The sequence below is a fragment of the Taudactylus pleione genome, unplaced genomic scaffold (genome assembly GCF_031769625.1).
Source record: "Taudactylus pleione unplaced genomic scaffold, aTauple2 ptg000180l, whole genome shotgun sequence".
NCBI classification, from domain to species: Eukaryota; Metazoa; Chordata; class Amphibia; order Anura; family Myobatrachidae; genus Taudactylus; species Taudactylus pleione.
This window is the reverse complement of record NW_028284582.1, coordinates 1,068,242-1,094,728: the sequence shown is the minus strand read 5'-3', so window position 1 is coordinate 1,094,728 and position 26,487 is coordinate 1,068,242. Positions and strand designations below refer to the sequence as shown.

At 43.5% G+C, this 26,487-nt stretch overlaps 1 protein-coding gene across 3 annotated transcripts in view; it reads left to right on the top strand.

The window, feature by feature from the left end:
- Positions 1-26,224, top strand: part of ASAP2 (ArfGAP with SH3 domain, ankyrin repeat and PH domain 2) — a 202,507-nt gene extending 176,283 nt beyond the window's left edge. For 2 of the 3 annotated variants that reach the window (XM_088476013.1, XM_088476014.1), the window contains exons 15-28: positions 3,238-3,371; positions 4,320-4,414; positions 4,723-4,912; positions 6,134-6,219; positions 6,956-7,071; positions 8,635-8,702; positions 9,158-9,271; positions 12,302-12,542; positions 14,237-14,404; positions 15,777-15,939; positions 16,864-16,928; positions 18,705-18,793; positions 19,480-19,602; positions 25,601-26,224. In XM_088476013.1, the coding sequence (XP_088332139.1) occupies positions 3,238-3,371; positions 4,320-4,414; positions 4,723-4,912; positions 6,134-6,219; positions 6,956-7,071; positions 8,635-8,702; positions 9,158-9,271; positions 12,302-12,542; positions 14,237-14,404; positions 15,777-15,939; positions 16,864-16,928; positions 18,705-18,793; positions 19,480-19,602; positions 25,601-25,675 (1,727 nt within the window). In that variant the 3' untranslated portion in view covers positions 25,676-26,224. The remainder of the gene's footprint in view (positions 1-3,237; positions 3,372-4,319; positions 4,415-4,722; positions 4,913-6,133; positions 6,220-6,955; positions 7,072-8,634; positions 8,703-9,157; positions 9,272-12,301; positions 12,543-14,236; positions 14,405-15,776; positions 15,940-16,863; positions 16,929-18,704; positions 18,794-19,479; positions 19,603-25,600) is intronic. The other variant, XM_088476015.1, reaches the window with a different exon arrangement.
- The last annotated feature ends 263 nt before the right edge of the window (positions 26,225-26,487 follow it).

The window sequence follows — 26,487 nt, the reverse complement described above, 5'->3', positions numbered from 1 at the left end:
GACCACTTCCAAATTCAGGCACTGCCCTTTGGTCTGGCCACAGCTCCTCGAGTGTTTACCAAAGTTATGGCAGCTCACGTGCGGATGCAGGGAGTTCGCTTGTTACCCTATCTGGACGACCTCCTCTTGTTGGCGGAGTCTCCAGAGAAACTTCAGCGCCATCTACAACTGACAGTCTCTGTATTGCAGACTCACGGCTGGCTGATAAATTGGAAGAAGTCCCTCCCTGGTACCATCACAGAGGATGCTCCATCTAGGAGCTCTGTTGAACATCAGAGGATCTTTGTGACGGAGGAAAAGATCTCTGCATTACAGGCGAAAGTCACCGGGTATCTATTCACTCGGTGATGAGGTTACTGGGTTCCATGGTGTTGATGGTCGACATGGTGGAGTTTGCCCAGTTCCACTCCAGACCTCTGCAGAAGTTGATCCTCTCCAGATGGAATGGGTTGCCCCAGCAGATAAAGACACAGACAATGGTGCTTTCCCCGGAGGTACATCTTTCTCTGGCCTGGTGGCTGAAGACTACTCACCTGAACAGGGGGCGTCCCTTTTGGATTGCGGACTGGGTCCTTCTGACAACGGATGCCAGTCTACGAGGCTGGGGAGCGGTAACGGGTCCTCATTTCTTCCAGGGAAGGTGGACACCAGCAGAAGCTGCTCTTCCAATAAACATATTGGAGCTTCGAGCAGTGTTCAAGGCTATCCAGCAGGCAAGACAGGTCCTGCATGGAAGAACCTTGCAGGTACAGTCAGAAAACACCACCACAGTGGCTTATATAAATCGCCAAGGAGGGACCCGCAGTCAGACGGCTCTGACAGAGGTGTCCCGCATTCTTGCCTGGGAAGAAAGTGGTCTCTTCACCAGGAGGTGTTTCAGCTACGTGGGGCCTACCAGAGATCGATCTCATGGCCTCTCGACACAACAACAAACTGCCGGTGTTCGGGTCAAGAACAAGAGACGCAAAAGCTTATCTGGTGGACGCTCTGTCGGTCAGTTGGACCTTCCAGTATGCGTACCTCTTCCCTCCGTTCTCCCTTCTTTCGCGAGTGATACGCAAATTCAAGCAAGAAGGAGGCACGCTCCTACTGATAGCTCCAGCGTGGCCCAGACGGCACTGGTACTCAGATCTTCGGAGTCTCTCAGTAGACACTCCGATGCTGTTGCCTCAACGTCTGGACCTGTTATGTCAGGGTCCTTGTCATCATCCTGACCTGGGTCGGCTGTCTTTGACGGTGTGGCTATTGAGACTGTCCTCTTGAGGTCCAGGTGATTTTCCAGCTCGGTGGTCAACACCATGCTACGAACTAGGAAACCTTCATCTGCCAGCATCTACCATCGAGTATGGCGTGCTTTCTTTCAGTGGTGTCGCCCTAGAGGTTATGCTCCTCTTTCGGTTATCCAGGGTGCTGGCTTTCCTACAGGCAGGTTTAGATCAAGGTCTTCGCCTTGCCTCTCTGAAGGTGCAGGTGTCGGCACTGTCTGTATGGTTTTATCGTAGGATTGCTACGATTCCTGATGTCTGCACCTTTATGCAAGGTGTACTGCGTATTCAGCCTCCCTTTGTTCCACCTGTGGCGCCTTGGGATCTGGCTGTGGTCCTAAGAGCTCTTCAAGGACCGCCATTTGAACCACTGGGCTTCAGTGGACTTTAAATGGCTTACGCTTAAGACATTTTCCTTCTGGCCATTACATTGGCCAGGAGGGTTTCGGAATTGGGGGCCCTGTCATGTCGACCTCCATTTCTCATTTTTCATAGAAACAGGGCGGTGCTTCACACTCGTCCTGATTTTCTTCTGAAAGTGGTGTCTAGTTTCCATATCAACGAGGAAATTATTGTGCCGGCCTTTAATTCTCCGGACCTTTCGATTGTTGAGGCCACCTTGGATGTGGAGCGGGCCTTAAAAATTTATGTTGACCGCACTGCTTTTTTTAGGAAGTCCGACTCTTTGTTTGTCCTTTATGGCTTCCGAAAGAAGGGTTGGCCTGCCACTAAGCAAACCTTGGCAGGATGGATTCGCCTGGCTATTTCTGAAGCTTATGTTCATGAAGGCCTTCCTGTTCCATCTTCTGTTAGGGCTCATTCCATGCGGTCCTTTGTGGGCAGCTCGACGTGGCGCCTCGGCGGTTGAGCTTTGCAAGGCAGCTACGTGGTCATCTGTCCATACTTTCGTCCGGTATTATGCTTTTTATACCTACGCCTCTCAGGATGCTTCCTTCGGGCGGCGGATTCTCCTTTCAGCACAGGAGCGCCCCCACCCTTAAAGGATACTGCTTTGGGAAATCCCCAAGGTATCCTGTGGATACCTTATGGACCCTGCAGTAGAAAATAAGAGATATGGTAAGAACTTACCCTTGTTATCTCTATTTCTACAAAGTCCATAGGGTTCCACAGGACTCCCGCCCTGTCGCGCCTGTACTGCAGATGGGTTTTGCTCTGGTCACCAGTTTTTCCGTCTCCTTCTGGTGAGAATGTGATTTCTTGTGTGTTCCAGACATTCTTCTCTCTTTTCTCCTCCTCCGGCCTATGGCTTGTGACGTAACTGAGTGCCTGAGGCTCGGGGCCGGGGTATAGGAGAGGGACCCCAGTGCATCCTGGGAGGCTGAAAACTTAACTCTGTGGTGCCCGGATGTCTGCCGCCATCGCCTATACCCCAAGGTATCCTGTGGAACCCTATGGACTTCATAGAAATAGAGATAACAAGGGTAAGTTCTTACCATATCTCTTATTTTTTTCTAAAGACTTCACCCAGCTTCTATTATTGTGTTACAAAGTTTACGAAGCTCACCATTTACTACAGAGCCGTTGTTTGTGTCTTTCCCATAATCCTCCTATAGCTCCTGCAACTCATATTCCTGTGTAATAATCCACTGACACTATAGCAGCTTGTGGGTGACACCTAGTGGTAGGGGATGTCTAGCATACGCACTTCCCTGTACAAGGCACATTGAAACACCATATTTTGAAGTCTACATGTGCTCTGATTAAGTGTGCATATGAAAGTCATAATATTATCTCCAGCATGTTCATTACTGAGAACATCCTGAAACGTTTGCATATATGTACTGTATATTTGCGAATGTGAAAAACAGCTCTTGTATATAAGCAAGGTTGATTGTTGCGTTAATAAGTAATTTAAAATTAGTTGTTTGTATTTATTACCTGTAAATTAAAGTCAGGTTTTATGCCATTGTTTGTTAGGCTGTAACTTGGCGGATTTTGTTTTATGTTTCAGAGCCAACTTGGCTTTCCACAAACCTGGGTATATTGACTTGTATTGAGTGCTCTGGGATTCACCGCGAGCTGGGTGTACATTACTCCAGAATACAGTCGCTCACACTGGACGTTCTGGGGACTTCTGAGCTGTTGGTGAGAACTTCTGACAAATCCCTCATACTTGTACAGCCCTGCCCATAAGATTATTAGAGTGGATTATGGCCCTCATTCAGAGCCGTACGCTCTGAGCAGAGCGCACGCTCTGAATGAGGGCCGGCCTCCATGAAAAAGGAGCGTCCTCCTGGACGCTCGTATAGCTGTGGGTGACCACCCACAGGCTATACGAGCGTGCAGTTTGATGGCCGCGATGGTCTTGACCATCGCGACCATCGAAATTGCGAGCCGGAGCCTGCGGTTGAGGTTTTCAACCGCAAGCTCCGGAGTGATTTTGGCTCTATCAGAGCCAAAATCACTCCCACTGACATCACTAGTGATGTCAGTGGGCCGGCTTCTGACGGGAGGCGTTCCCGTGGGAACGCCCCCGTCAGGGAGGCACGCCCCCGGCACGCCTACCAAAGGGGGCGTGCTGTCAATCAACATCGACAGCACGCCCCCTTTGATCAGACACAACGAGCGAAGGACTTTCCTTCGCTCGTCGCGTCTGGCGCATGCGCACGATGGAGCTCCCTCCGTCGTGCGCATGCTCAGTCCAGAACATCGACCCACTTGCGAGCGGACAGCCGCTCACGGGTGGGTCTGAATCAGGCCCTATATTAGCAAATCTAAGGTCAAACATAACTGTGAGCAGCGACGGTAAATGATGTAATTACGCCAGCATTTACGTATTTTGCACTTCTTATTATTCTGCTTTGCGATTTTACATACTGCTTTTATAAAATGTACCTAAACCTTTGAGCAAAGTGTGTGTTCTAGTTTATCATCCTTCCCATTGTTCCAGAGACAGATTTTGTAACCAATGAATTCCTTAGTTTGCACCTCTTTCTTCTAATTTAGAATTTGTAGAACCTTCCATTCACCGATAACATGGACCATGTTTTATGCTTACAGCCCAATTTATTTAATTTATTGTTGTTTTTGTAGCTTGCCAAAAATATTGGAAATACAGCCTTTAACGAGATTATGGAGGTGTGTTTACCTGCAGACGATACTGTGAAGCCTTCTCCCAGCAGTGACATGTAAGATATGTGCTAGGTTTCTTATATACATGAAACTTTGGCTTTGTGGTTCTCCACACTGTACTAAAAAGTCCCTGTATGCCCTGCTAGCTGTTGAGGCTACAAATCATCTGCCCCTTATATGGATACTAAGGTGGTTGGTGTCATCTACATAGTTATATGTAATATGTTTGTATTCAGTAGGATTTGAGAACCAGTAGCTCTGTAGCAACAAGTCCTTAGTAGTCACATAACAGCTGGAGAACCTACCTCTGATATATGAATATTACTGAGTGGTGTAATTTGTTTCTTTATTCCCACTACCTCAGGAATGCCAGGAAAGATTATATTACTGCAAAGTACATTGATAGACGGTATGCAAGGAAGAAATACGCTGACAATTCATCTAAACTGCACAGCCTATGTGACGCCGTCAAGACCCGAGATATATTTGCACTGGTACAACTGTACGCTGATGGCGTAGACCTCACCGAAACCATTCCATTAGCCAATGGACATGTGAGTGCACAGTGCAGCTAATGCATGTATTATCTGTGCCAGTGTTTTCCGAACTCATTCCTCAGGGAGCACTAACAGTACATGTTTTCCAGGTCTCCTCACAGAATCACAATTTAAATAATTAGCTCTACCTGTGGATCTTTTCCAATGTGTCAGTTAGTGATGACTACATCTGTGCACCAACTAGGAAAAATGGAAACCATGCACTGTTACTGCTCCCTGAGGCATAAGTTTGGGAAGCACTGATCTATGCAATTGGTGGGCAGTATTCTTTTGTCTTCATATGTGGCTCTTACCCTTCAAAGAGGGTTGCATGCCAGGCAATTGTCACTGACCCCATTATTGTCTGTGTGTGTTCAGGGGCGCCGAGAGCGAGGGGGAGCGGGTACAGATTGCATGGGCTTCCTGAGGGGCTCGGCGAGGGCCCGGGTCCGCCGCTGCACCCCCCCCCTCCCTCTCTCACAGCAGCCCAGCACACAGCGTGTGCTGGGAGCGCCCCCCTCGCCAGTGCGCAGCGCCACTTTGCTGAAAAATATATATAAAAAAAATTTCCCCTAAGGGGGCGTGGCCATGCCTCCTGCGATTAGGCCACACCCCGTTACCCGGGCCTGCCGCGGCTATTGGCGGGCCTGTGTGTATGTATATATATGCACCGCTATACTTTGCCACAGCGCCAAGACTAACTGTAAAACTTTGGGGCAAGAATTCTCCTCCACCGAGCCCCTCGTCCCTTTTGTTTTCAGTAATTGAGCAGTGAATGAAGGCGTGTATATAATAACAGCGGCTTTGGGCTTAAAATAAAATAGCATCCTCTAAAACTAACTTAAACAAATGATATCATTATTTGCTGCTTTGGAACGGCTTGAAAAAAAAATATTTTTGTTTGTTGAACTTGGATTGTTTTATTTTTTGGGAGAATGTCTCAGCCTGCTATCGATAAAAGGAATAAATAAGTGAGCCGATTGTGTGTTTATAAAGTGATATTATACATTCCGCAATGATGAGCCTCACAGACATGTTCTGCATGTGGCTTTATAATACAGGGTCGCTGTATAAACTTGCAGAGATGAACTTGTGCACACAGGTTGGATAATGAAGGGGAGACTATTGGATTAGGTTACACAATAGCTGACTATATTACATTTATCTTAGTGTCTATGGCCCTAATATACCCATGTTATAATCTGCCCTCTGGGTTTATCTGTGTTTTACTCTTTGCAGGAGCAAGGTGAGACTGCGCTGCATCTAGCCGTCCGATCAGTTGACCGCACTTCACTGCACATAGTCGATTTCCTGGTACAAAATAGGTATGTTTAATAACGATTATTACTGTCCAGTATGATCACAAGAATAAAACACCTGTACACTACTTTGCCTTTATCATATGAGCTTGGACCATGTACTTGGTATATATCTCCCTATATAATCTGTATCTTGTTACTATAACAGTGGTGACAGCTGTACCTACTGTCACTTTCTTCTCTCTCACAAGTGTGTGTGCCTAAAGCAGTCTCCGTACATTGGCAAGTGGTATGTGTCTGTGTATATTAGGCTGTGTTTTATGATCTATTTTATATCTTTAGCTACAAATCTTAACTGTCACTCTTTGGCTCTTATTGTGATGTATGGCTTAGGGTGCATACACACCAGGACGATATCGTCACGATTTGGCCAAATCTGAATGACAAATCGGGCATATCTAGCAGTTTGTATGCCAGATTTGCACACTCCCGCGGTCGCATGACATATCGTGTGATTGCCCGCGCTGCATGGCCAATCACCCGATATTGCATGTGAGGCTGTACATATGAATGCAGGACGGAACAGTGATTGTTCCGTCTTTTATTAAATCTTTTAAGTGTGTACCGGGAATCATGTGATGTCCAGGGTGAAGGCAAATCGCCCTGAGCATCGGTACGATTACCGGTCGTTTAGGTGTGTACCCATCCTTAGTGCTGCTGATCTTTGCATTTAAGATGAATTTATTAGCCATTTCTAGTGCATCTAATAGCTTGCCAACTGAGAAATGGGTTTTATCCGCAGTGGTAACTTGGACAAGCAGACAACGAAAGGCAGCACTGCACTTCATTATTGCTGCTTAACCGACAATGCTGAGTGTCTTAAGCTACTGCTGAGAGGGAAGGCGTCCATAGAGATAGGTGAGTACCCGGCAGTCGCTGCTTCCTTACAGGTACATGAACATAATAAATAGTCTGCATAAGTCTGCTTCGCATAGAGAAATATATAGTAGTCATGAATGATAGAGAAGGTAAAAAATGATAACTCTACTGAGTATTGAACTTTGCAAGCAGATTGCTTTACTTGCACCACTGTAAAGAAAATATTTTATACATTCAACCTTCAATATTTACATTAGACAAACATATGGAAAATAATAAAAAAAATACTCAGTTCAAGCTCCATTAATTTTTGCATTCAGTAGTCTGAATGAAAATGGCAATAATCTAATTATCAACTTTTTTCCATAAACCACTATGGTTAACATGCAAGGCAGATTAAATAAGTGATATATGTACACCATTAGATGTCCCGTGCTTGGACCTCAGTGGCCCTAAACCCTTTTTTCTTCCAGACTATTTTAGGCTATATATAGATTTTTATGACTATTATCCACCAAATAGCTAAACTGTTTCCCAACTACAATTCTTGTAATGACATCACCCTGTATATTTCTTCTTCCTCCACTAGGGGGCACAGGGATCACTCTGGGTATAGCCTGGAGAGGAGAGTCTGGGCACCGACCAGCCTGTTTGAGCTTGGTGCTGGCAGGGGTGGGCATCGTTTTGTGGGGGGCTGCTTATAAGTGGCCCTCGTTGTAATGACATCTCCCCTGTATATTTTTATGACTTTGATGTGTCTGTACTGTAGGCTTGTATAGTAAGAATTATTTAATGCAAAAAAGTCTAGCAAGTGTATGAACCTGTCTACAGACATAATTGTCTGGTCACACAGCTGCCCTGTTGCACAGAATGGAAATTGCTTAATTCAATGTATAAGCCTATCACAGGTGCATGTAAGGAAGGGGTTATCTAGACTAGAAAAAAACACACTGCAAATAGGCTAGCATAAAGAGAATGACATTCTGCCTGATAATAGCAATGCCGAGATCTTAGTTGCCTACATTTGCAAATACCAGGCCTCGGCAAGGTGTTTTAGTGGTCCTAACGCTATATTATATAATAGCACCTACTTTGGGTCATATATTTATGTTTTTCTAAATTGAGGGCCCCACACGGCTGCCCTGGCAGGTTGTAACGTGTGACACAGCCTCTAGGTTGTAACGTGTGACACAGCCTCTAGGTTGTAACGTGTGACACAGCCTCTAGGTTGTAACGTGTGACACAGCCTCTAGGTTGTAACGTGTGACACAGCCTCTAGGTTGTAACGTGTGACACAGCCTCTAGGTTGTAACGTGTGACACAGCCTCTAGGTTGTAACGTGTGACACAGCCTCTAGGTTGTAACGTGTGACACAGCCTCTAGGTTGTAACGTGTGACACAGCCTCTAGGTTGTAACGTGTGACACAGCCTCTAGGTTGTAACGTGTGACACAGCCTCTAGGTTGTAACGTGTGACACAGCCTCTGTAAATAACTTGTAGTCGCTTTATAATACATTGTGATTCTGATGTGTGAGCGGATATTGGGGAGGACGGGTTCCTTCTACACCATACAGTACAAGGTTTTCTTACTTTGGATTGCAGCCAATGAAGCAGGAGAAACTCCACTGGACATTGCTAAGCGGCTGAAGCACACGCATTGCGATGACTTGGTATGTCCGCGATACTTATCATATCGCGCTGTTCTATCCATGCACCACACATGTTCTCTGCGTATTTTAATCTCGGCCCCACAAGCATTTTTTAAATATCTTTTATTTCATGTTAAATGTTTTATCCTTAAGGTGCATACACACACAACGATTTTGTGACCAACGATTTTATGAACAATTACCTGTCAGATTTTTTAAAGTGTAATGAACGATTTTTTTGAACTACAAACGATCTTTGCATATTCCCTTAATGATAATCGTTCAGTTGACAAGTCTGACTGTACTACAAACGTGAACGCGTATGAACGATAATCGTTCATCGTTTGACTCAGAAAGTGAACGATTTTTTTAAACGATAATCGTTCAAAAAATCGTTGTGTGTGTATGCAGCTTTAGTGTTTAGTGTAGAACTGTACTTCTACTACTCTGCCCTGACTGCTGCCACTTTTCCCCAGCTGATGCAGGCTTTGACCGGGAGGTTTAATTCTCATGTCCACGTGGAATATGAATGGAGGTTGCATCACGTGGACCTGGATGAGAGCGATGATGATGTGGATGATAAAATGCAGGTTTGTTTCATTTTCAAATTGTAATAAATGTCAACTTTCAGGCTTTGGACGACTCAAAACACAATGTGTATCCATACACCGATATATTATATATAATTTGTCCTGTCTGGTATAATTGCTTGGCAGGACTTGCATACTGTACAGGGCCTACAATAATGGCAGCTATGCCATCCCTTTAATTGTACTATACCTGGAGCTTGTTTCCAGGTCATTGATCTCATTTTCAAGAAGGTATCTATCTGTGTACTATCTTTAAAGTATTCCTGGAGAGGGTACAGACCTAGGACGTTCCACTAATAACTTGGCTTTTGACAAAATATAACCGTAGTTTGTGTGAATTTAGACTCTAAGCTCCTCTGGGGCAGAGGCTGCTGTGAATGATTATAACATTCTCTGTAAAGTGCTGCATAATTTGCCAGCCCTATATAAATAAATGGTAATAGTAGCCCTATGCTCCATAGAGATCCTTTATCCTGCTTTGTGAGTAAGGTATGACCGAATTGAAGTCTTAAGTCTGGACACGCTCAGATTCATCCAGAAGAGATACCAAGAAACCTGCCTTCTCTTTGCATCCGATCTAATGAATTGTTAATGTGAGCTTTTTCAAGATCTAAAGCCATAGGCCGCAGGTTCTCCCAAGACACAGAAGGGAATACATGTAATTTGCATTGCGCCTATAAAAGGAATCCCTGGTACTTGCCTTGTAGGCATCCCAAAGCATTGCTTGCCCCGTTTAGCCCCTGTTCTCCTTCCAGTAATAGGTATGAGACCATTACTGCAACTCCTGGCACATGAGGTCAGGCAGCTCTCTGCCTTCATAAATGAAACAGAATGGGAGCTCTAGTCTTTGGGGATCACAATAATACCCCTTTCACACAGAAAACAAAATTACCGGGTAAAGCACTTTTACCCGGTAATTTGCTGTTCAACACGAGTCATTTTTCTGTGTGAAAGGGTCAACCCGGGTCGTAATTCCTGGGTCTCCGACCCTGCTTTTTTACCAGATGCGGAGACCAGGCAATTTTCGGCCCAGGTTGACCCTATCACACAAAAAAAAATTACCCGCGTTGAACAGCAAATTACCGGGTAAGAGTGCTTTACCCGGTAATTTTGTTTTCTGTGTGAAAGGGGTGGGGGTTAGGCTAGAACCGGCAGAAAGACCCTGCACTCAAATGCCTGGTAATAGCTGGGATTTTAAAGAAATCCTGTGTGAAAGGGGTATAAATTAGCAAAAATGCCCCAAGGTAATTATTCAGCTGGCCGTGGCCAAGAGACCAGCCCCAGATAGACGTTTCTGTGAACATATGAGATTTTAGAGGCTGAGCAACTGTAAATTAAATGTGCAGGCCGTGCGCCAAGCCAACAGCAAGAGGAGATCAGGGTCAGCAGGTCTCATATATCGGGGTCTATTACTGTATCTAAATCACGCATTAACTGCAGCTGATGACCATGATCTGAGCTTTAAAAATATATTGTTCATTAAAACCCACATTCGCCAAAGTATTTCAAAGACAAAGCCTTTTTAAACTAAAATAGACTGGTAAAGTAGAACAATATCGGTTGGTAAGTTACAAATATGCTTGAGGGCCTCAATGCACATCTCAGATGCCATTTAGCTCTTCCATATATTGTACAGATCACGATTTGGGATCAGTAATACCTCAGCACAGTCTCTTTATATACCAGCATAGTGTGGCAATACGTATATAGTAGTCTCACATAAGAGTCCTGCAATAAGACACTGATAGGGGCGGAGGGGTGTTAGAGGGTGGAGAGAGAGTCTTGGGGAGGGTAGAAATCACATGACTTTGTGACATTTCATTCAGGCTTTTTAGCTGTATTGTAGTAGGCAGTGTATAGTGGACCCATGTTGGGGTAATCAGGACCGGTATGTTTTCTGCTTACCCCGTTCACTGTGACGGTGCCAGCGCAGTACCACATGTTTCTGGGACATGGTGGAAAGTGGCGTCATTGGATTAGGCACTAAAGCTGTAAGTATATAAACCGCATAATGTTGTGACTGCTCACCTCCCTTATCCAAGCTATCCTACTCCTCGGTGCCCTCTGAGAAGACTACTGAAGTGTTAGATATTATTCAGAGTGAGTATAGGCCGTAGCTGGGAGTTAGGACGTAAGAGCTGCACTTAGTTACTTGTGTTGTGATCTTAGTTTTTTTATGTCTGTAGTCTCCACAGCACAGCACAGCGCTCCATAACATTTTGTTACAGCCATACTTGGCTAGAAGAGGTTATGGGCATAAATAACTGTGCTATAAAGATGCTTCGCATTGATTAGGCTGTGGGAGCCATGGTGCTGTCTGGACCTGGGACTCATAGCTTTCATGTCATAGCCACAGTCTTCCAGTTTGTTGGAAAGTGTTTTATACAGTATGTAAGTAGCAACAAGTTTCATTTTCATTGTGAATCTGTTTGTATAATTTCACTTTTGCAATCTGTTGCCCCAAAATATCATTATATCTAATAATAAAGAGAAAATAGACTTTATATAGGATAAACCTATATGAGACGAAGGGTTTGTCTTCTGCACTGTAGGCATATTATTCTTGACATATTGCTATTACCGTGAATGGGAGCAGCCATATTGTTTGTTTTCTTTAGGTTTAAAAAAAATGTTTCCTTGGATTTACCAGTTTGACATTTTAACCAGGGGCATGACAGGAATGGTCAGGGGTTACCTATGAGATGTCCTATCATACAGTACAATGCGTCATCCACAATTCTACTAAACGTGTACATTTATTGTTTAATATGAAAGTTGCTTATTATAATACATTTGTAATTTTTGTATATAATATTGATCTGTTTTACACAAATTACATGACATTTTTAGAATAATTAATCCTAATAAGTTAAAAATCCTGTAGAATTTCAGGCAAGGTGTATTAGGCATCACTGGCACATAATATGGATTAACAAAATGGGATATTTCTGCCTATATAATGGTAGAATTTGATCCTACCTGGCTCTTTTTTTTGATGTTTTAATTTAATTTAATTCTGTTGCCATGCAGCAGCCAAGCCCTAATCGCCGGGAAGACAGGCCCGTCAGCTTTTACCAGACTGGAGCTAACTCAATGCAGCCTGGAGTTGCCTCCTTGGCCAGGGACGCAGCAAACATTGCCAAGGACAAGCAGAGAAGCTTCCTGCCAAGTATCGTACAGAATGAAACTTATGGAGCAGTACTCAGTAACAACAACAATGCACCTGGCACAGCACCCGCACCCCCTTTACCGCCAAGGAACGTTGGCAAAGGTAACAAAACAAAGTCTATTCATCTTTCTGCCTATGACAAAGTTTTGCGATTTCTTCCATAACTGTTGCCCTGTTCTCCTCCTGTGGCATAAGTGTGAGGCTGGCAATCTCTGGTTCTCCCGGAATTCATGTGTGACATTTTCTGAAAGGTCAGTTTGTTCTTGAGGCAGTCTCAGTCCAAATCTGGAGGGGAAACCTTTGGTGTAATCTACAAAGTTGTATCTCGCCAGATCTCTACACGGTCAATGGGCACAGTCTAGGTCAACGATCCCTATTAGTACGGTTTTCACGTATGGAGTATGTATTCAGCGAGTATAGCATACAGTGACCCATGAACTCCACCATAATAATTTGTCATACTTACACTTACCACTTTTCAACGAAGATATAGTTACATGTATTCCAGGTGTTCCCAGATAGTTATTCTGCATTGGGCACATTGCCCTTCTATTACAATGGGGTGGACGAGGATAGTGATACATGTTTTCCACAGATCAGGATGAGAGTAATGTAGGGTGACTCATCGTAAGCTGCTCTTACATAGCTTTTCATGGTGGCTGTTGGTAAACAGGTGACGGGTTCTCCAGCGGGGTAGTCCCATTTATAGAAAGCATTCTGTGAATAAGCATTCCTGATGTGGCGGAGTCTATTGTGCGTTGTAGTGTAAACTGCCTCCAAAAGTCTTGGAGGTCATAGGAATTGAGGATTCCCGGATACCATGTACTTTTAGTAGATGGCCTCTGTATTAATGAGGACAGGCCATGGTTACTGCTCCAGTTCCAGCTCTCCAATGTAAACAGGCCCTATTGTTACACACTAGAATATTGGAGAAGTTTTTCTATAAGTTTGGTGTTATGATTAGAAGTATATTATAATATTGTTTCATTAATACTATAATGATCATTCTTTGCGCCTTCTCTGCTCCCAACCTAATGTTTTATGAGCAATAGTGTCTAAGGTGACATCAGCATGGAAGTTTGGGGCAAAACCATTATCAGCCAAGGCCAGCATTGGGCAGAAGTGCCCACTCCAGAATGCGGTATCTGTGCATTAATTCAAAGTGCTGGGCAACACAGACCAGTCTACAGATACAGTGACTGAAAATTTCAGCTTACAGCCCAAGCAGCCGACTTAAACAAAACACCATAGCGTGGTACAGCACGTAAACCGCTCATTACGGCTTTACCAGTTCCTTGCCAAGTGGTAATGAACTAAAAAAGCAGGTTCATAAGCATATTTCATTGATCTTGACTTCAACAGTGCAAAGGTGGCAGTAAGAACGCTACAGCCCTGCGTGCCTGCACCAACAAGCAGGTGTCACTTACAGTAAGTTCTATTCTCACCAAAAGTGGTAGCCCAAGTGACTTCTTGTTGGTGTTTCCATTATTTGATGCCTGGAGTGTATGTATAGTGCACAATATATGTCCATCATCATCACAGGTTCATACACTTTAGAAGATCATTTTTCCTGCATTACAATGGTGGACAAAGACAGTTCAATATCATTGGGCTCTGCAATTTATGTATTTGTGGGGCCAATCCGAAGTTGTCATTCGTTTTTTTTAAAACCAGTTCTAAACTATTAAAACATACTTTTGGTGTACTATAGAATAAAGCGCTCCAAATATTGATTGTGTTTGTGTGTGATATAAAGGAACATTTCCTCCATCCTCTTTAATTTTTGTCCTCTCTAGTTCAGTCGACCATATTTGGCAATAGTATACACATCACCCCTTCAAATACCCCAGCGTGGAAATCCCATCCACTAGGACTTGAAAGTGGCAGCAGACAGAGGTCCTCATCTGACCCACCAGCTATTCATCCCCCTGTGCCACCAATGCGTGTTACTTCTACAGCCACAAGTACGTGACCACCTGTCATCTACTCACCTGCACCATGCCATATTAAATGATCATCGACCACTGCATCATACTGTTGTGTATTGTTATCTAATTTTCCTTGAGCCTCACTTGTATTGCTAGAGGCCTGATTGTGGTCATGCAGCTTTTCAACAGGATTTAAAATAGTGGCAGATACTGTGTAAAAATGTTTCCTTTCTTACACATAATAAAGGAACCAGTGCTGGTTGGACTGCACTAGAGACAGTAGCAACTTGTCTGTTCCTGTAGCTACCTGGCCCCTAGTTATAGGTATGGCCATCGAGGGGTGATCGTTATGGACCATCGATGTTTTTTTTCCCTGATGAGAATAGAAATTCCATTAGAAGGCAGCAGCACAATATTCACCACCACCATTTAGTGAATATCTGATGGTGTCATGTTGGTAGCTTTTTGTTTTTTTATTACCCATCCACAATTCATTGCACACTACACATGACTTGCTCTGATTGGCTGTCACCATTACATCCTCTGAGTTTTGTACAAATCGGTAGCCCACCTGCCCTGCTAGCTAGCCTAGTAGTGCCTGTGCTAATGTTGGGAATGTTCTTCTATACTTACCATGGGTCTCTTCTGCGCATGTGGAACCATCGGTGGTTCTAAACCATTAAATGGTTCCTAAATGATAACACATCATTGATCGTGGAAACCTGGGAACTATTCAATGCCACCCTTGCAATGGCCATCCCTACCTGGTGATGCCAGCTACACCATAGAGATGACTGTCTCATGTTCTCCAATAGTAGGACAGAGATTTTGTTTGCTGCATGTCTGCCCAAGTGTGAGAGGATTCCACAGCACTGAGGATCTAGAGTAGCTAGACCCACAGGGAACTGACAGCCACAGAAGGAGACGGGTAGCATATGATGATCCCTGAAGTCAGAAATGACCATTGGCAGGTGGCCACCCAGTCCTTAGAAGGTGGTTGTTCATGTGGTGTAGAGAATATTATGGTTTTCCTTTGCAGTATAGTACACCCATAGGCCAACCCTTCCTTCCATTCCAGGACTGTCTAGTCTGTTTTCTAACTGCATGTGTTACCATTACATACTTGTCAAGCTACTAAATGCACATTTTTTTAAAGAAATATCCTCCTATAAGGAAAACATGTTGTTCCTGGGATCCTGCTATGTCAGCATGTCTCATTGCCTTTCACTGAATATACATGTAACGTCTATACTTTCCTCATTCTTCACGCACTAGAACATACGTAGGTCACAGGTCACCTGCATGGTCCTGGTGACATCCGCCTTGTCTGCATATCCAGTGTCCTACGTATACTGTTCTTTAATTGTTTGCATTGCACATTTTATAAGATGGTTTATTTTCATTCCAGACACCCCTCCACCTCCTGTGGCAAAAACAGCCAGCGTTATGGAGGCTTTGAGCCAGCAGTCTAAACCGAGCCACCCGCCTCTGGTGCCACAGAACAAACCAGCCCCCCCGCCAGTCCCACCACAGCCTCCCAGCAGGGTGATGCAAAAAAAGCAGGTTCCGTGGTGAGTATGTAAGGGTCCTCTCACCATCTGCTGTCTGTAACGTAATCCTGCCATTTGTATGGGGAGTGGGAGATTGGCTCATGATGGGAATAGTCTCTTTATTTTGGATATTCAGGTGCCCAGGTATGCCGTGTTATGATTACTGTTACATTTCCCAGGAGGGCCGGGAACAGCAATGGGCAAAAGGGGCAGTTGCCTTGGGCACATCTTTCCCTGGGAGCGCACAGAACACACACAACAATAATGGTTTTCCAATTCTGACCTGTGAAGTACAGTATTTTGTATCAGTCAGAAAACAGTGATAAGGTGAATGTACAGTAATATTATGAAGTACAAAGTAATCTAGGGAGATTAGGGAGCTATTTGCTATGAGGGGCAAGGCCCGTCCTGTCACCAATAGTAGTGATGTTGTCATTGCTGTTTTCATGGCAGGAGCTTCTCCTCGTCTGTGTTCCATTCAGCATCTGCTTGTTTTCCTTGTCCACTGCTGAGCACCAGACGACGGGCTGAGATGATGAGAAGTTTGGGGACATGTTATAATTATACTCCTTTCAGACAGAAAAGCAAATTCCCGGGTCAAGCATTTGGACCTGGTAATTTGCAGATCAACACGGGTCCTTTTTTCTGTGTGAAAGGGCCAACCCGGGTCAAAATTCCCAGGACTCCGACCCTGTTTTTACCAGGCTTGAAGTCCTGTGTGAAGGGGCTACTAGCTGAGACCGGTAAAAAAAAAACCTGTGTATTAAAAGCCGGGTGTTTGAGGTTTTCCTATGTGAAAGTGATATTACATACATTTTTTATTATTAGCCTTATTGTTATTTTAGGCCTTAGGACACCTGGATGGGTAAGGATCTCAGAGTGTTTAACTTTCTCTTATTTCCAAATGTGATTTAATATGTGTATGTTTGTTCTAATATTTTTCAGGGAGGATAAACCAGCTCCAATGAGCAAGCCACAGCCTGCAGCCCCAGCAGCGTTACAGCCTCCTGGTGAGTTCCCTACAATGGTGTCTGCAACATTTTGTCTTAGGAAACACAAAATGTCTCAACCACATACTAAGAGCCGTATTCAATTTGAGCGGACCCGCGATTCTTTTCCGCCTCCTGGACTTTTCGTCTACATCGCTAGTTTTGCAGGTGGAGAAGTATCGCGCTCGTCCCCGCATATCCCCGTATTCAATTTGAAAGTACGCAAAAACGGGACCCGGCGAAACTGAAACAAGCGGAAAGTCCTGTCAGATTTGGGGAAATCAGCCTGACATCCCCCAAAAGATGCTCTGACATGGGGATGGGGGTTAGTTATGGTACCCCTTGATTTGGCTTGCTGAAGGTATTTGGTGTTTTTAAACGGGCTCAATAGCTGCTAAATAGCGTTTTTGTATAAGTGGTGAAGAATAGTATTCAGGGTTTTTTTTTCCAGAAAATAACTTATCCCAGCAAATTTGGGGCACTTGAAAATGGGGGCCAACATATTTCAAAGTTGCTAAAGTAAAGATTAAAAAATTGTGAAAAATCCACCTGCCGCAAACACCTGCAATAAAAAAAAACACATGGGGCATACTTGGGGACCCCCCCAGAGTCAAGTTCGCTAGTTTCTAACTTTGTCCCCCAACTTTTTTTTTTTCGCCCCCAAATTAAGTTATATTTTTTTTGGGGGGGGGGGATGTTCTAAAGTGTTTTTTTTTTTTTATATATGTGGTTTCCCTTTGGGGGACTGTCTGAAGGCTGCACGGGGGTTCCCGTAATGTTGCACCCCAAAACCCCAATTCTGCACTTTTTTCCGCCTGCTATTCATAGGCGAAACTTTTCCGGCTATTACATTGCATTGACTTTCCTCCTACGCGGAAAGTCTTTCAAATTGAATACGCCGACACTTTTCCGCCTGGCGAAATGACGTCATCGGCGAAACTTTTTCGCCAATTCCGGCTTTTCGCTCCAAATTGAATACGGGCCTAAGAATGAAAGAAACAGCATTGCCTCTTAGTCTGTACAACTGTGATTTGAACGGAAGCATCAGCGAGCAGGGAAACAGCGTCCCCTGCAGCCATGTCCTCACAATATCACAGCTGCTGGCAACAGCTATTTAAGCTACCAGTCTGAGGAATTAACTACTTTGCATATGAGAATAGGAAACAACAAGGGTTTCTAATGATCAAGTAAATATTGGCTGCTTACCCAATTATTGACCATGGTCTTGACAATGTTATTGCTATTATTATCCTTTATTTATATAGCTATGTCCTCCTCTTCAACACTGTACAATCAGAGAGCATTATCCAGACACATCACTTCCTGCAGCTTTGGAGTTTACACTCTAATTTCCCTGCCACAAGCTCATATATATTTATATTTATTTATTTATTGGAAAAAAAAAGCCAGTACATCCATCTAAATAATGAAAGTTATATTATCCATATAAAGTGCAGCAATGAGACATCAGTGCATATCCATACATAAGGGCATAGGACAACCGGGTAAAAGCAACAACATACGTATTAGTATATTAGCCAAAGAGTACTCATCAATAGTGGCAAAGTCCCGGGTTCCTTTAATGCAATAACGCCCGACAGCAGCCGTTTCGGTGTTAACCAAACACCTTCATCCTGAGCATATATACAGTATATATGCACCAGAATACATTTATTTGGCAGTTAGTGACTCCGTTCCAATAACACAGAGGAGAAAAGAAACCTCTTTTCCCAGACAACCTGGCACATCAGGAGAATGAATGAATTATTTATTTTTGCTTGTGACTCTTCTCTACAGGAACTGGAGATTCACCGCCTGACTCTACTTCTCAGCCTGGACCTAAACCTGTGCAGCCACCCGCTCCAATGCCACGAAAATCCCAGCTGGCAAGTACAATATTGTGCCATATATGAAACCTTCAAATATTGTGCTATGTTCTACTGTTTGTCCATTGTCACTACTATCAGCACAGTGCAAAATCACCCTGCAGCCACTGCTATTGATGCCACCAGGCCCATCCCGAGCTATCAAGGGTCCTGGACAATATATATAGCGAAGATCAGCCTAATATGGTTTAGAGCAGTGCTGTCCAGTCAGTGGCCTCAGTCGGCTTCCTTCCTCCCAATGCATGTCGGCAGATATAAGCTCAGAAGCTGGAAATAACAGGATCTCTGACTCTTCATGCTGTAACTTTTACAATAAAAATCACCATCCATGCATATAGCTTTAGGTCATATAAGAATTGATGGCATCCTGTTAATAAGGTAGTTATTCGCAAAATGGGACACACAGCTGTTATATACAGTACACTGAGGATTGTACAAGTTCACAAAACTATAATTATAACATTTCAGCCTTTGTATAAACTCAGTCGAGTAGAATTTGTCCAGAAATTCTGTTTTTGAGCTGTAGATTAATACTTATATCCTGGGATATGGACTAAGTATTCTTTATACTATTATATGACTTGTAAAATGGGGTGAAAATACAGATATTAAAATAATATTGTTTACAAAACAATATGTGTATGATTTGAAAGGCCATTAATTAGAAAGTTGTGTTCATATTGCAGGCAAAGGTGAAGCCGAAGAGGGTGAAAGCAATATATAATTGTTTGGCTGACAACCCAGATGAGCTAACCTTTACAGAAGGAGAAATCATTGTGGTAGATGGAGAAGAGGACCAAGAGTGGTGGGTAAGTATGCATGTCTGATCATGGTGGGTGAATAAGGGATTCTCATTGCTGATAGCACAGAGAACATCTGGGTTCTCATCTCTGTTACTGTGGTGGATCTGGAAGATGACACACAGTGGTGGCTGAATGGCAGATGTGATTGGGGCTGGCAGACCATTAGTGGTGAGTTTGTGGGGATCATTGTTCTATGGTTAGAGAAGACTAAGCATTTAGTTGAATGAGCTATGTGAGTTAATGACTGACTGACTTAATGAGGAGTTCTCCAGTTGTGGATAGATAATAGGCACAAGCTTGGTAAATGAGAGGTTCTTTCATTTTTGTGGGTGAGTGACGTGTTCTGGTATGTGGATAGAGAAGTGGACAATAAGTGCTTAGTGAAAGATAATTGTGGATGGATAGGAGAGCTCCAGAAAATATGGTCTCTGTTGTTTTGGTGGAAAGAATAGAGAACCAGGGGTGGTGGGTAATATCTGTGGTACAGGAAGGAGGGTTAAAAGTATTGAACAATTCAGTGCACCTCAATCCTATGGCCATAAGTAAAATGATGAAGGAAAAAACACACAATCAGGGCGCTATACTAACAAGGAGGATATAAATAGTAATGATTCCTATTCAGTACACAGGATCTACTTAATTTAAGAGACAATACAAAAATAAATCAATCAGGTCTCAGAAGACTGCTGCCGCCGATCGAGGAGCTGACCCTCATAAACAACAGGAAAAAGGAACACAGATGGAAGCGCTGTCCCTGAGAACCTCAATAATAAGTGTAATGGTGTCAACTGAGGATGTAAACCTCGCACAATAAACATAAATAGAGCTGGTAATTGATAGACAATACCTTTGGTAAATCTATAAAATAAATTTACTATAAAGAGAAATACTAAGACAAAAATAAATATAAAAAATACAGATAAAAACACAGATAATAGAATAAAAATATAAATCAATACAGTTAGAAATGGAAACCAAATATAGTTAAATACACATATATTGCAGTGACATAATACACATCTACTGGCTTAAAAACATCTGTTTTGTACTGCGGCAAAATCATGTAAGGTAATTTGCTAAATTTGACCTGTAACCCAAGTGGGACAAATGCCTATAGTGGCAACAAAATTGCCACACACTTTCAATAAGCTGCAACAGTGTTGCCAATTGATGTCAAAAGCGCTGGGAGTTGTAATAGTAGCCACCAGTCATAAAAGGGTTAATAAAAAAGATGGTACATTTCATGCACATGAATTAACATCAGGGTTAAATCCCTGTGACGCCTCTGGTACAGTCCCGATTCAGCCTGTATAGGAGACCCAATTGGGGTGTAGGGACAGTACATATGTAATATCCTGACAAACGGACACTCTGGAGCCAGTGATAAACGGCTACCGTGGAAATATTAATGGTACCTTATTGTTCAATGGATGGATTCCACAGTCTCCGGCCGTCCTGGATGTAGCCTTGTCGAGTGCACTCGTGGCCGCCTGGTACTGAACTGTCAGCGCTCTTAGGTTGGTTAGCGGGACAGCAGTAACTGCAGCGTAAGTCCCGGAGCTCCTGGTCCGGCTTCCGTCAGGCTGTATTGCAGATGAAATTCACCCACATGTGGTTCAGCTGGGGGGCAGCTACCACGTATGTCCGCAAACTCCTAGTCCGGCTCCAGTCAGGCTGCTGCGTGTATATAATTCACCCACGTGAGGTTCAGATGTGCATAAACAGCAAAACGGGAGTTGTTAGCTTGACGCGTTTCTAGGCAGTTGCCGTTTCTTCAAGAAGCCTGAACCTCACGTGGGTGAATTATATACACGCAGCAGCCTGACTGTGACAGTGAATTTCATCTGCAACACAGCCTGACGGAAGCCGGACCAGGAGCTCCGGGACTTACGCTGCAGTTACTGCTGTCCTGCTAACCAACCTAAGAGCGCTGACAGTTCAGTACCAGGCGGCCATGAGTGCACTCGACAAGGCTACATCCCGGACGGCCGGAGACTGTGGAATCCGTCCATTGAACAATAAGGTACCATTAATATTTCCACAGTAGCCGTTTATCACTGGCTCCAGATTGTCCGTTTGTCAGGATATTACATATGTACTGTCCCTACACCCCAATTGGGTTTCCTATACAGGCTGAATCGGGACTGTACCAGAGGCGTCACAGGGATTTAACCCTGATGTTAATTCATGTGCATGAAATGTACCATCTTTTTTATTAACCCTTTTATGACTGGTGGCTACTATTACAACTCCCAGCGCTTTTGACATCAATTGGCAACACTGTTGCAGCTTATTGAAAGTGTGTGGCAATTTTGTTGCCACTATAGGCATTTGTCCCACTTGGGTTACAGGTCAAATTCAGCAAGTTACCTTACATGATTTTGCCGCAGTACAAAACAGATGTTTTTAAGCCAGTAGATGTGTATTATTATGTCACTGCAATATATGTGTATTTAACTATATTTGGTTTCCATTTCTAACTGTATTGATTTATATTTTTATTCTATTATCTATGTTTTTATCTGTATTTTTTATTTTTGTCTTAGTATTTCTCTTTATATTAAATTTATTTTATAGATTTACCGAAGGTATTGTCTATCAATTACCAGCTTTATTTATGTTTATTGTGCGAGGTTTACATCCTCAGTTGACACCATTACACTTATTATTGAGGTTCTCAGGGACAGCGCTTCCATCTGTGTTCCTTTTTAAAATGATGATGGATACTGGATGAACAGCCGTGGTAGATGGAGATGAAGACCAGGAGTACTGGGTGAGTGGGGGGTATATAGGTCTATGAGGGATGGGTACGGGATACCGGCGCTCGGGATCCCAGCGGTCAGAATCCCGACTCCGGCATTCTGACAGGGATAGAATACCAACACTTGTCGGTCAGTATTCTAACCCTCCCTCTTTACCTACCCTAACCCTCCCTCCCTGGTGCCTGACCCTAACCGTCTCCCCGCTACTTACCTTTGGGATTCCGACGGACGAGATGCCGAGGTAAGGATTCTGACAAGTGTTGGGATTCCGGCAATGTCATTCTGGCCACTGGAATCCCTGCGGTTGGGGAATATTGACTGCATCCCGTCTAGGGTAGATGGAGAAAAGGACCAGGAGTACTGGGTGAGTAGGGCAGATATATGATTGTACTAGATAGAGATGGGGACCAGGAGCACTGGGTGAATTATGATTGTGGTAGATAGAGATGGGGACCGGGAGTACTGGGTGAGTTTGGGTATATATATGATTGGGGTACATAGAGATGAGGACCAGGAGTACTGGATGAGTTTGGGTATATATATGATTGGGGTACATAGAGATTAGGACCAGGAGTACTGGCTGAGTTGGGGGATTTAGGACTATGGTAGATAGAGATGAGGACCCAGAAGTACTGGGTGAGTAGGGGGATTTAGGACTATGGTAGATAGAGATGAGGACCAGGAGTACTGGGACAGAATTTTCATATTTTGTCCTCTATTCACCACCACAATGGCTTTGAAATGAAACAAACAAGATGTGCTTTAACTGCAGACTTTCAGATTTAATTTGAGGGTAATTACATCCAAATCAGGTGAACGGTGTAGGAATTACAACGGTTTCTATATGTGCCTCCCACTTTTTAAGGGGCCAAAAGTAATGGGACTATCAACTCAAAAGCTATTTCATGGACAGGTGTGGGCTATTCCCTCGTTATTTCATTATCAATTAAGCAGGTAAAAGGTCTGGAGTTGATTCTAGGTGTGACATTTGCATTTGGAATCAGTTGCTGTCGACTCTCAATATGAGATCCAAAGAGCTGTCACTATCAGTGAAGCAAGCCATCATTAGGCTGAAAAATCAAAACAAACCCATCAGAGAGATAGCAAAAACATTAGGTGTGGCCAAATCAACTGTTTGGAACATTCTTAAAAAGAAAGAACGCACCGGAGAGCTCAGCAATACCAAAAGACCCGGAAGACCACGGAAAACAACTGTGGTGGATGACAGATTAATTATTTCCCCGGTGAAGAAAAACCCCTTCACAACAGTTGGTCAAATCAAGAACACTCTCCAGGAGGTAGGTGTATATGTGTCAAAGTCAACAATCAAGAGAAGACTTCACAAGAGTGCATATAGAGGGTTCACAGCAAGATGTAAACCATTGGTGAGCTTCAAAAACAGGAAGACCAGATTAGAGTTTGCCAAACAACATCTAAAAAAGCCATTACAGTTCTGGAACAACATCCTATGGACAGATGAGACAAAGATCAACTTGTACCAGAGTGATGGGAAGAGAACAGTATGGAGAAGGAAAGGAACTGCTTAATATCCAAGACATACCACCTCAACAGTGAAGTATGGTGGTGGTAGTGTCATGGAGTGGGCATGTATGACTGCCAATGGAACTGGTTCCCTTGTATTTATTGATGATGTGACTGCTGACAAAAGCAGTAGAATGAATTCTGAAGTATTCAGTCAAATGCTTCAGAACTCATTGGACAGCGCTTCACAGTGCAGATGGACAATGACCCGAAGCATACTGCAAAAGCAACTAAAGAGTTTTTTAAGGCTAAATAGTGGAATGTTATGCAATGGCCAAGTCAATCCCATGACTTGAATCCGATTGAGCATGCATTTCACTTGATGAAGACAAAACTGAAGGGAAAATGCCCCAAGAACAAGCAGGAACTGAAGACATTTGCAGTAGAGGCCTGGCAGAGCATCACCAGGGATGAAACCCAGCGTCTGGTGATGTCTATGCATTCCAGATTTCAGGCTGTAATTGCCTGCAAAGGATTTGCAACAAAGTATTAAAAAGTGAAAGTTAGATTTAGGATTGTTTAGTTTGTCCCATTACTTTTGGCCCCTTAAAAAGTGGGAGGCACATATATAAACCGTTGTAATTCCTACACCGTTCACCTTATTTGGATGTAATTACCCTCAAATTAAATCTGAAAGTCTGCAGTTAAAGCACACCTTGTTTGTTTCATTTCAAAGCCATTGTGGTGGTGAATAGAGGCCAAAATATGAAAATTCTGTCAATGTCCCAATATTTATGCACCTGACTGTATGATTGGGGTACATAGAGATGAGGACCGGAAGTACTGACTGAGTTGGGGGATTTATGACTATGGTAGATAGAGATGAGGACCAGGAGTACTGGGTGAGTTTGGGTATACATATGATTATGGTAGATAGAGATGAGGACCGGGAGTACTGGGTGAGTTTGGGTATATATCATTGGGGTAGATAGAGATGGGGACTGGGAGTACTGGGTGAGTTGGGGTATATATATGATTGGGGTACATAGAGATGAGGACCAGGAGTACTGGGTGAGTTGGGGTATATATATGATTGGGGTACATAGAGATGAGGACCAGGGGTACTGGGTGAGTTGGGGTACATAGAGATGAGGACCAGGAGTACTGGGTGAGTTGGGGTATATGTATATGATTGGGGTTAGATAGGGATGAGGACCAGGAGTACTGGGTGAGTTTGGGTATATATATGATTGGGGTACATAGAGATGAGGACCAGGAGTACTGGGTGAGTTTGGGTATATATATGATTGGGGTACATAGAGATGAGGACCAGGACTACTGGGTGAGTTTGGGTATATATATGATTGGGGTACATAGAGATGAGGACCAGGAGTACTGGGTGAGTTTGGGTTTATATATGATTGGGGTAGATAGAGATGAGGACCAGGAATACACGGTGAGTTTGGGTATATATATGACTATGGTAGATAGAGATGAGGACCAGGAGTACTGGATGAGTTTGGGTATATATATGATTGGGGTACATAGAGATGAGGACCAGGAGTACTGGATGAGTTTGGGTAAATATATGACTATGGTAGAAATGAGGACCGGGAGTACTGGGTGAGTTGGGGGATTTATGACTATGGTAGATAGAGATGAGGACCGGGAGTACTAAGTGAGCGAAATTACATGTGAAATTACATTTAGTTTTATTATTGTACTGGCTTACATCTCCGTTATTGATGAATATATTGCAGATTGGACACGTAGACGGTGAGCCATCACGAAGAGGGGCCTTTCCTGTGTCTTTTGTGCACTTCTTTGCTGAATGAGCCAGCCAGTACTACAAGTATGAGGGCTTTGTTTGCCTGAGACCAGCCACACAGAAAACCTTCCCTAAGAGGGCAGAGCTGGAAGTACAACCACTTGGAGCCCTCTGACTACAATCCAGCATCACTTACTACCTTACGGCACTCCTGAGGACTGAGTTTCCCCAGAAACCCAATGTATATTTATTGTTCCTATAAGGAAATTCGTTGCCAATCGGATGTAGATATTTTTGTTGAACATTAGAGATTTCTGCAGTCTTGTCCTACCAGGACGTTTTTTTTTACCACCCTGCCTTTATATGACCTATGGCTTATTAACACTGTCTGTATCTCTTCTTAGGTTCCACTCCTTGTTACAGAGGAACTGTACTACATTGCAGGGCAATGCACTGTATATTCACCTGCAACTAAAGGGGTGATGACTCTTAGGAATTATTATTTTTTTCTACATAATTAATTCTACTTTTTTATGGGACTAATCGTTTAGCTCTGTGTGATTTGCTAATAAATAACCAGACGAATCGAATAAACCTGTATACTGCGTATCTTGAATTTAGTTTGGATGTTAGCATTTCTGTATGGCCAGGAAGTCTGCATTCATTTAGTATTCATCTCTTTTAATCACTATAAGGCACTAGAAACAATCAGTGGAGGAGGGGCCCCACAGAGCCCCACAGGGAATTGATGATGACGTAATATACACCGACACAGATGCTCCATGTTATGCTGGCATAATCTAAGGTGCTTTGTCTGTTGCAGCCCTACTTAGGAGAAAATGCAAGAGATCGGAGATAAATCCTCGGCCAGTCTCTAGC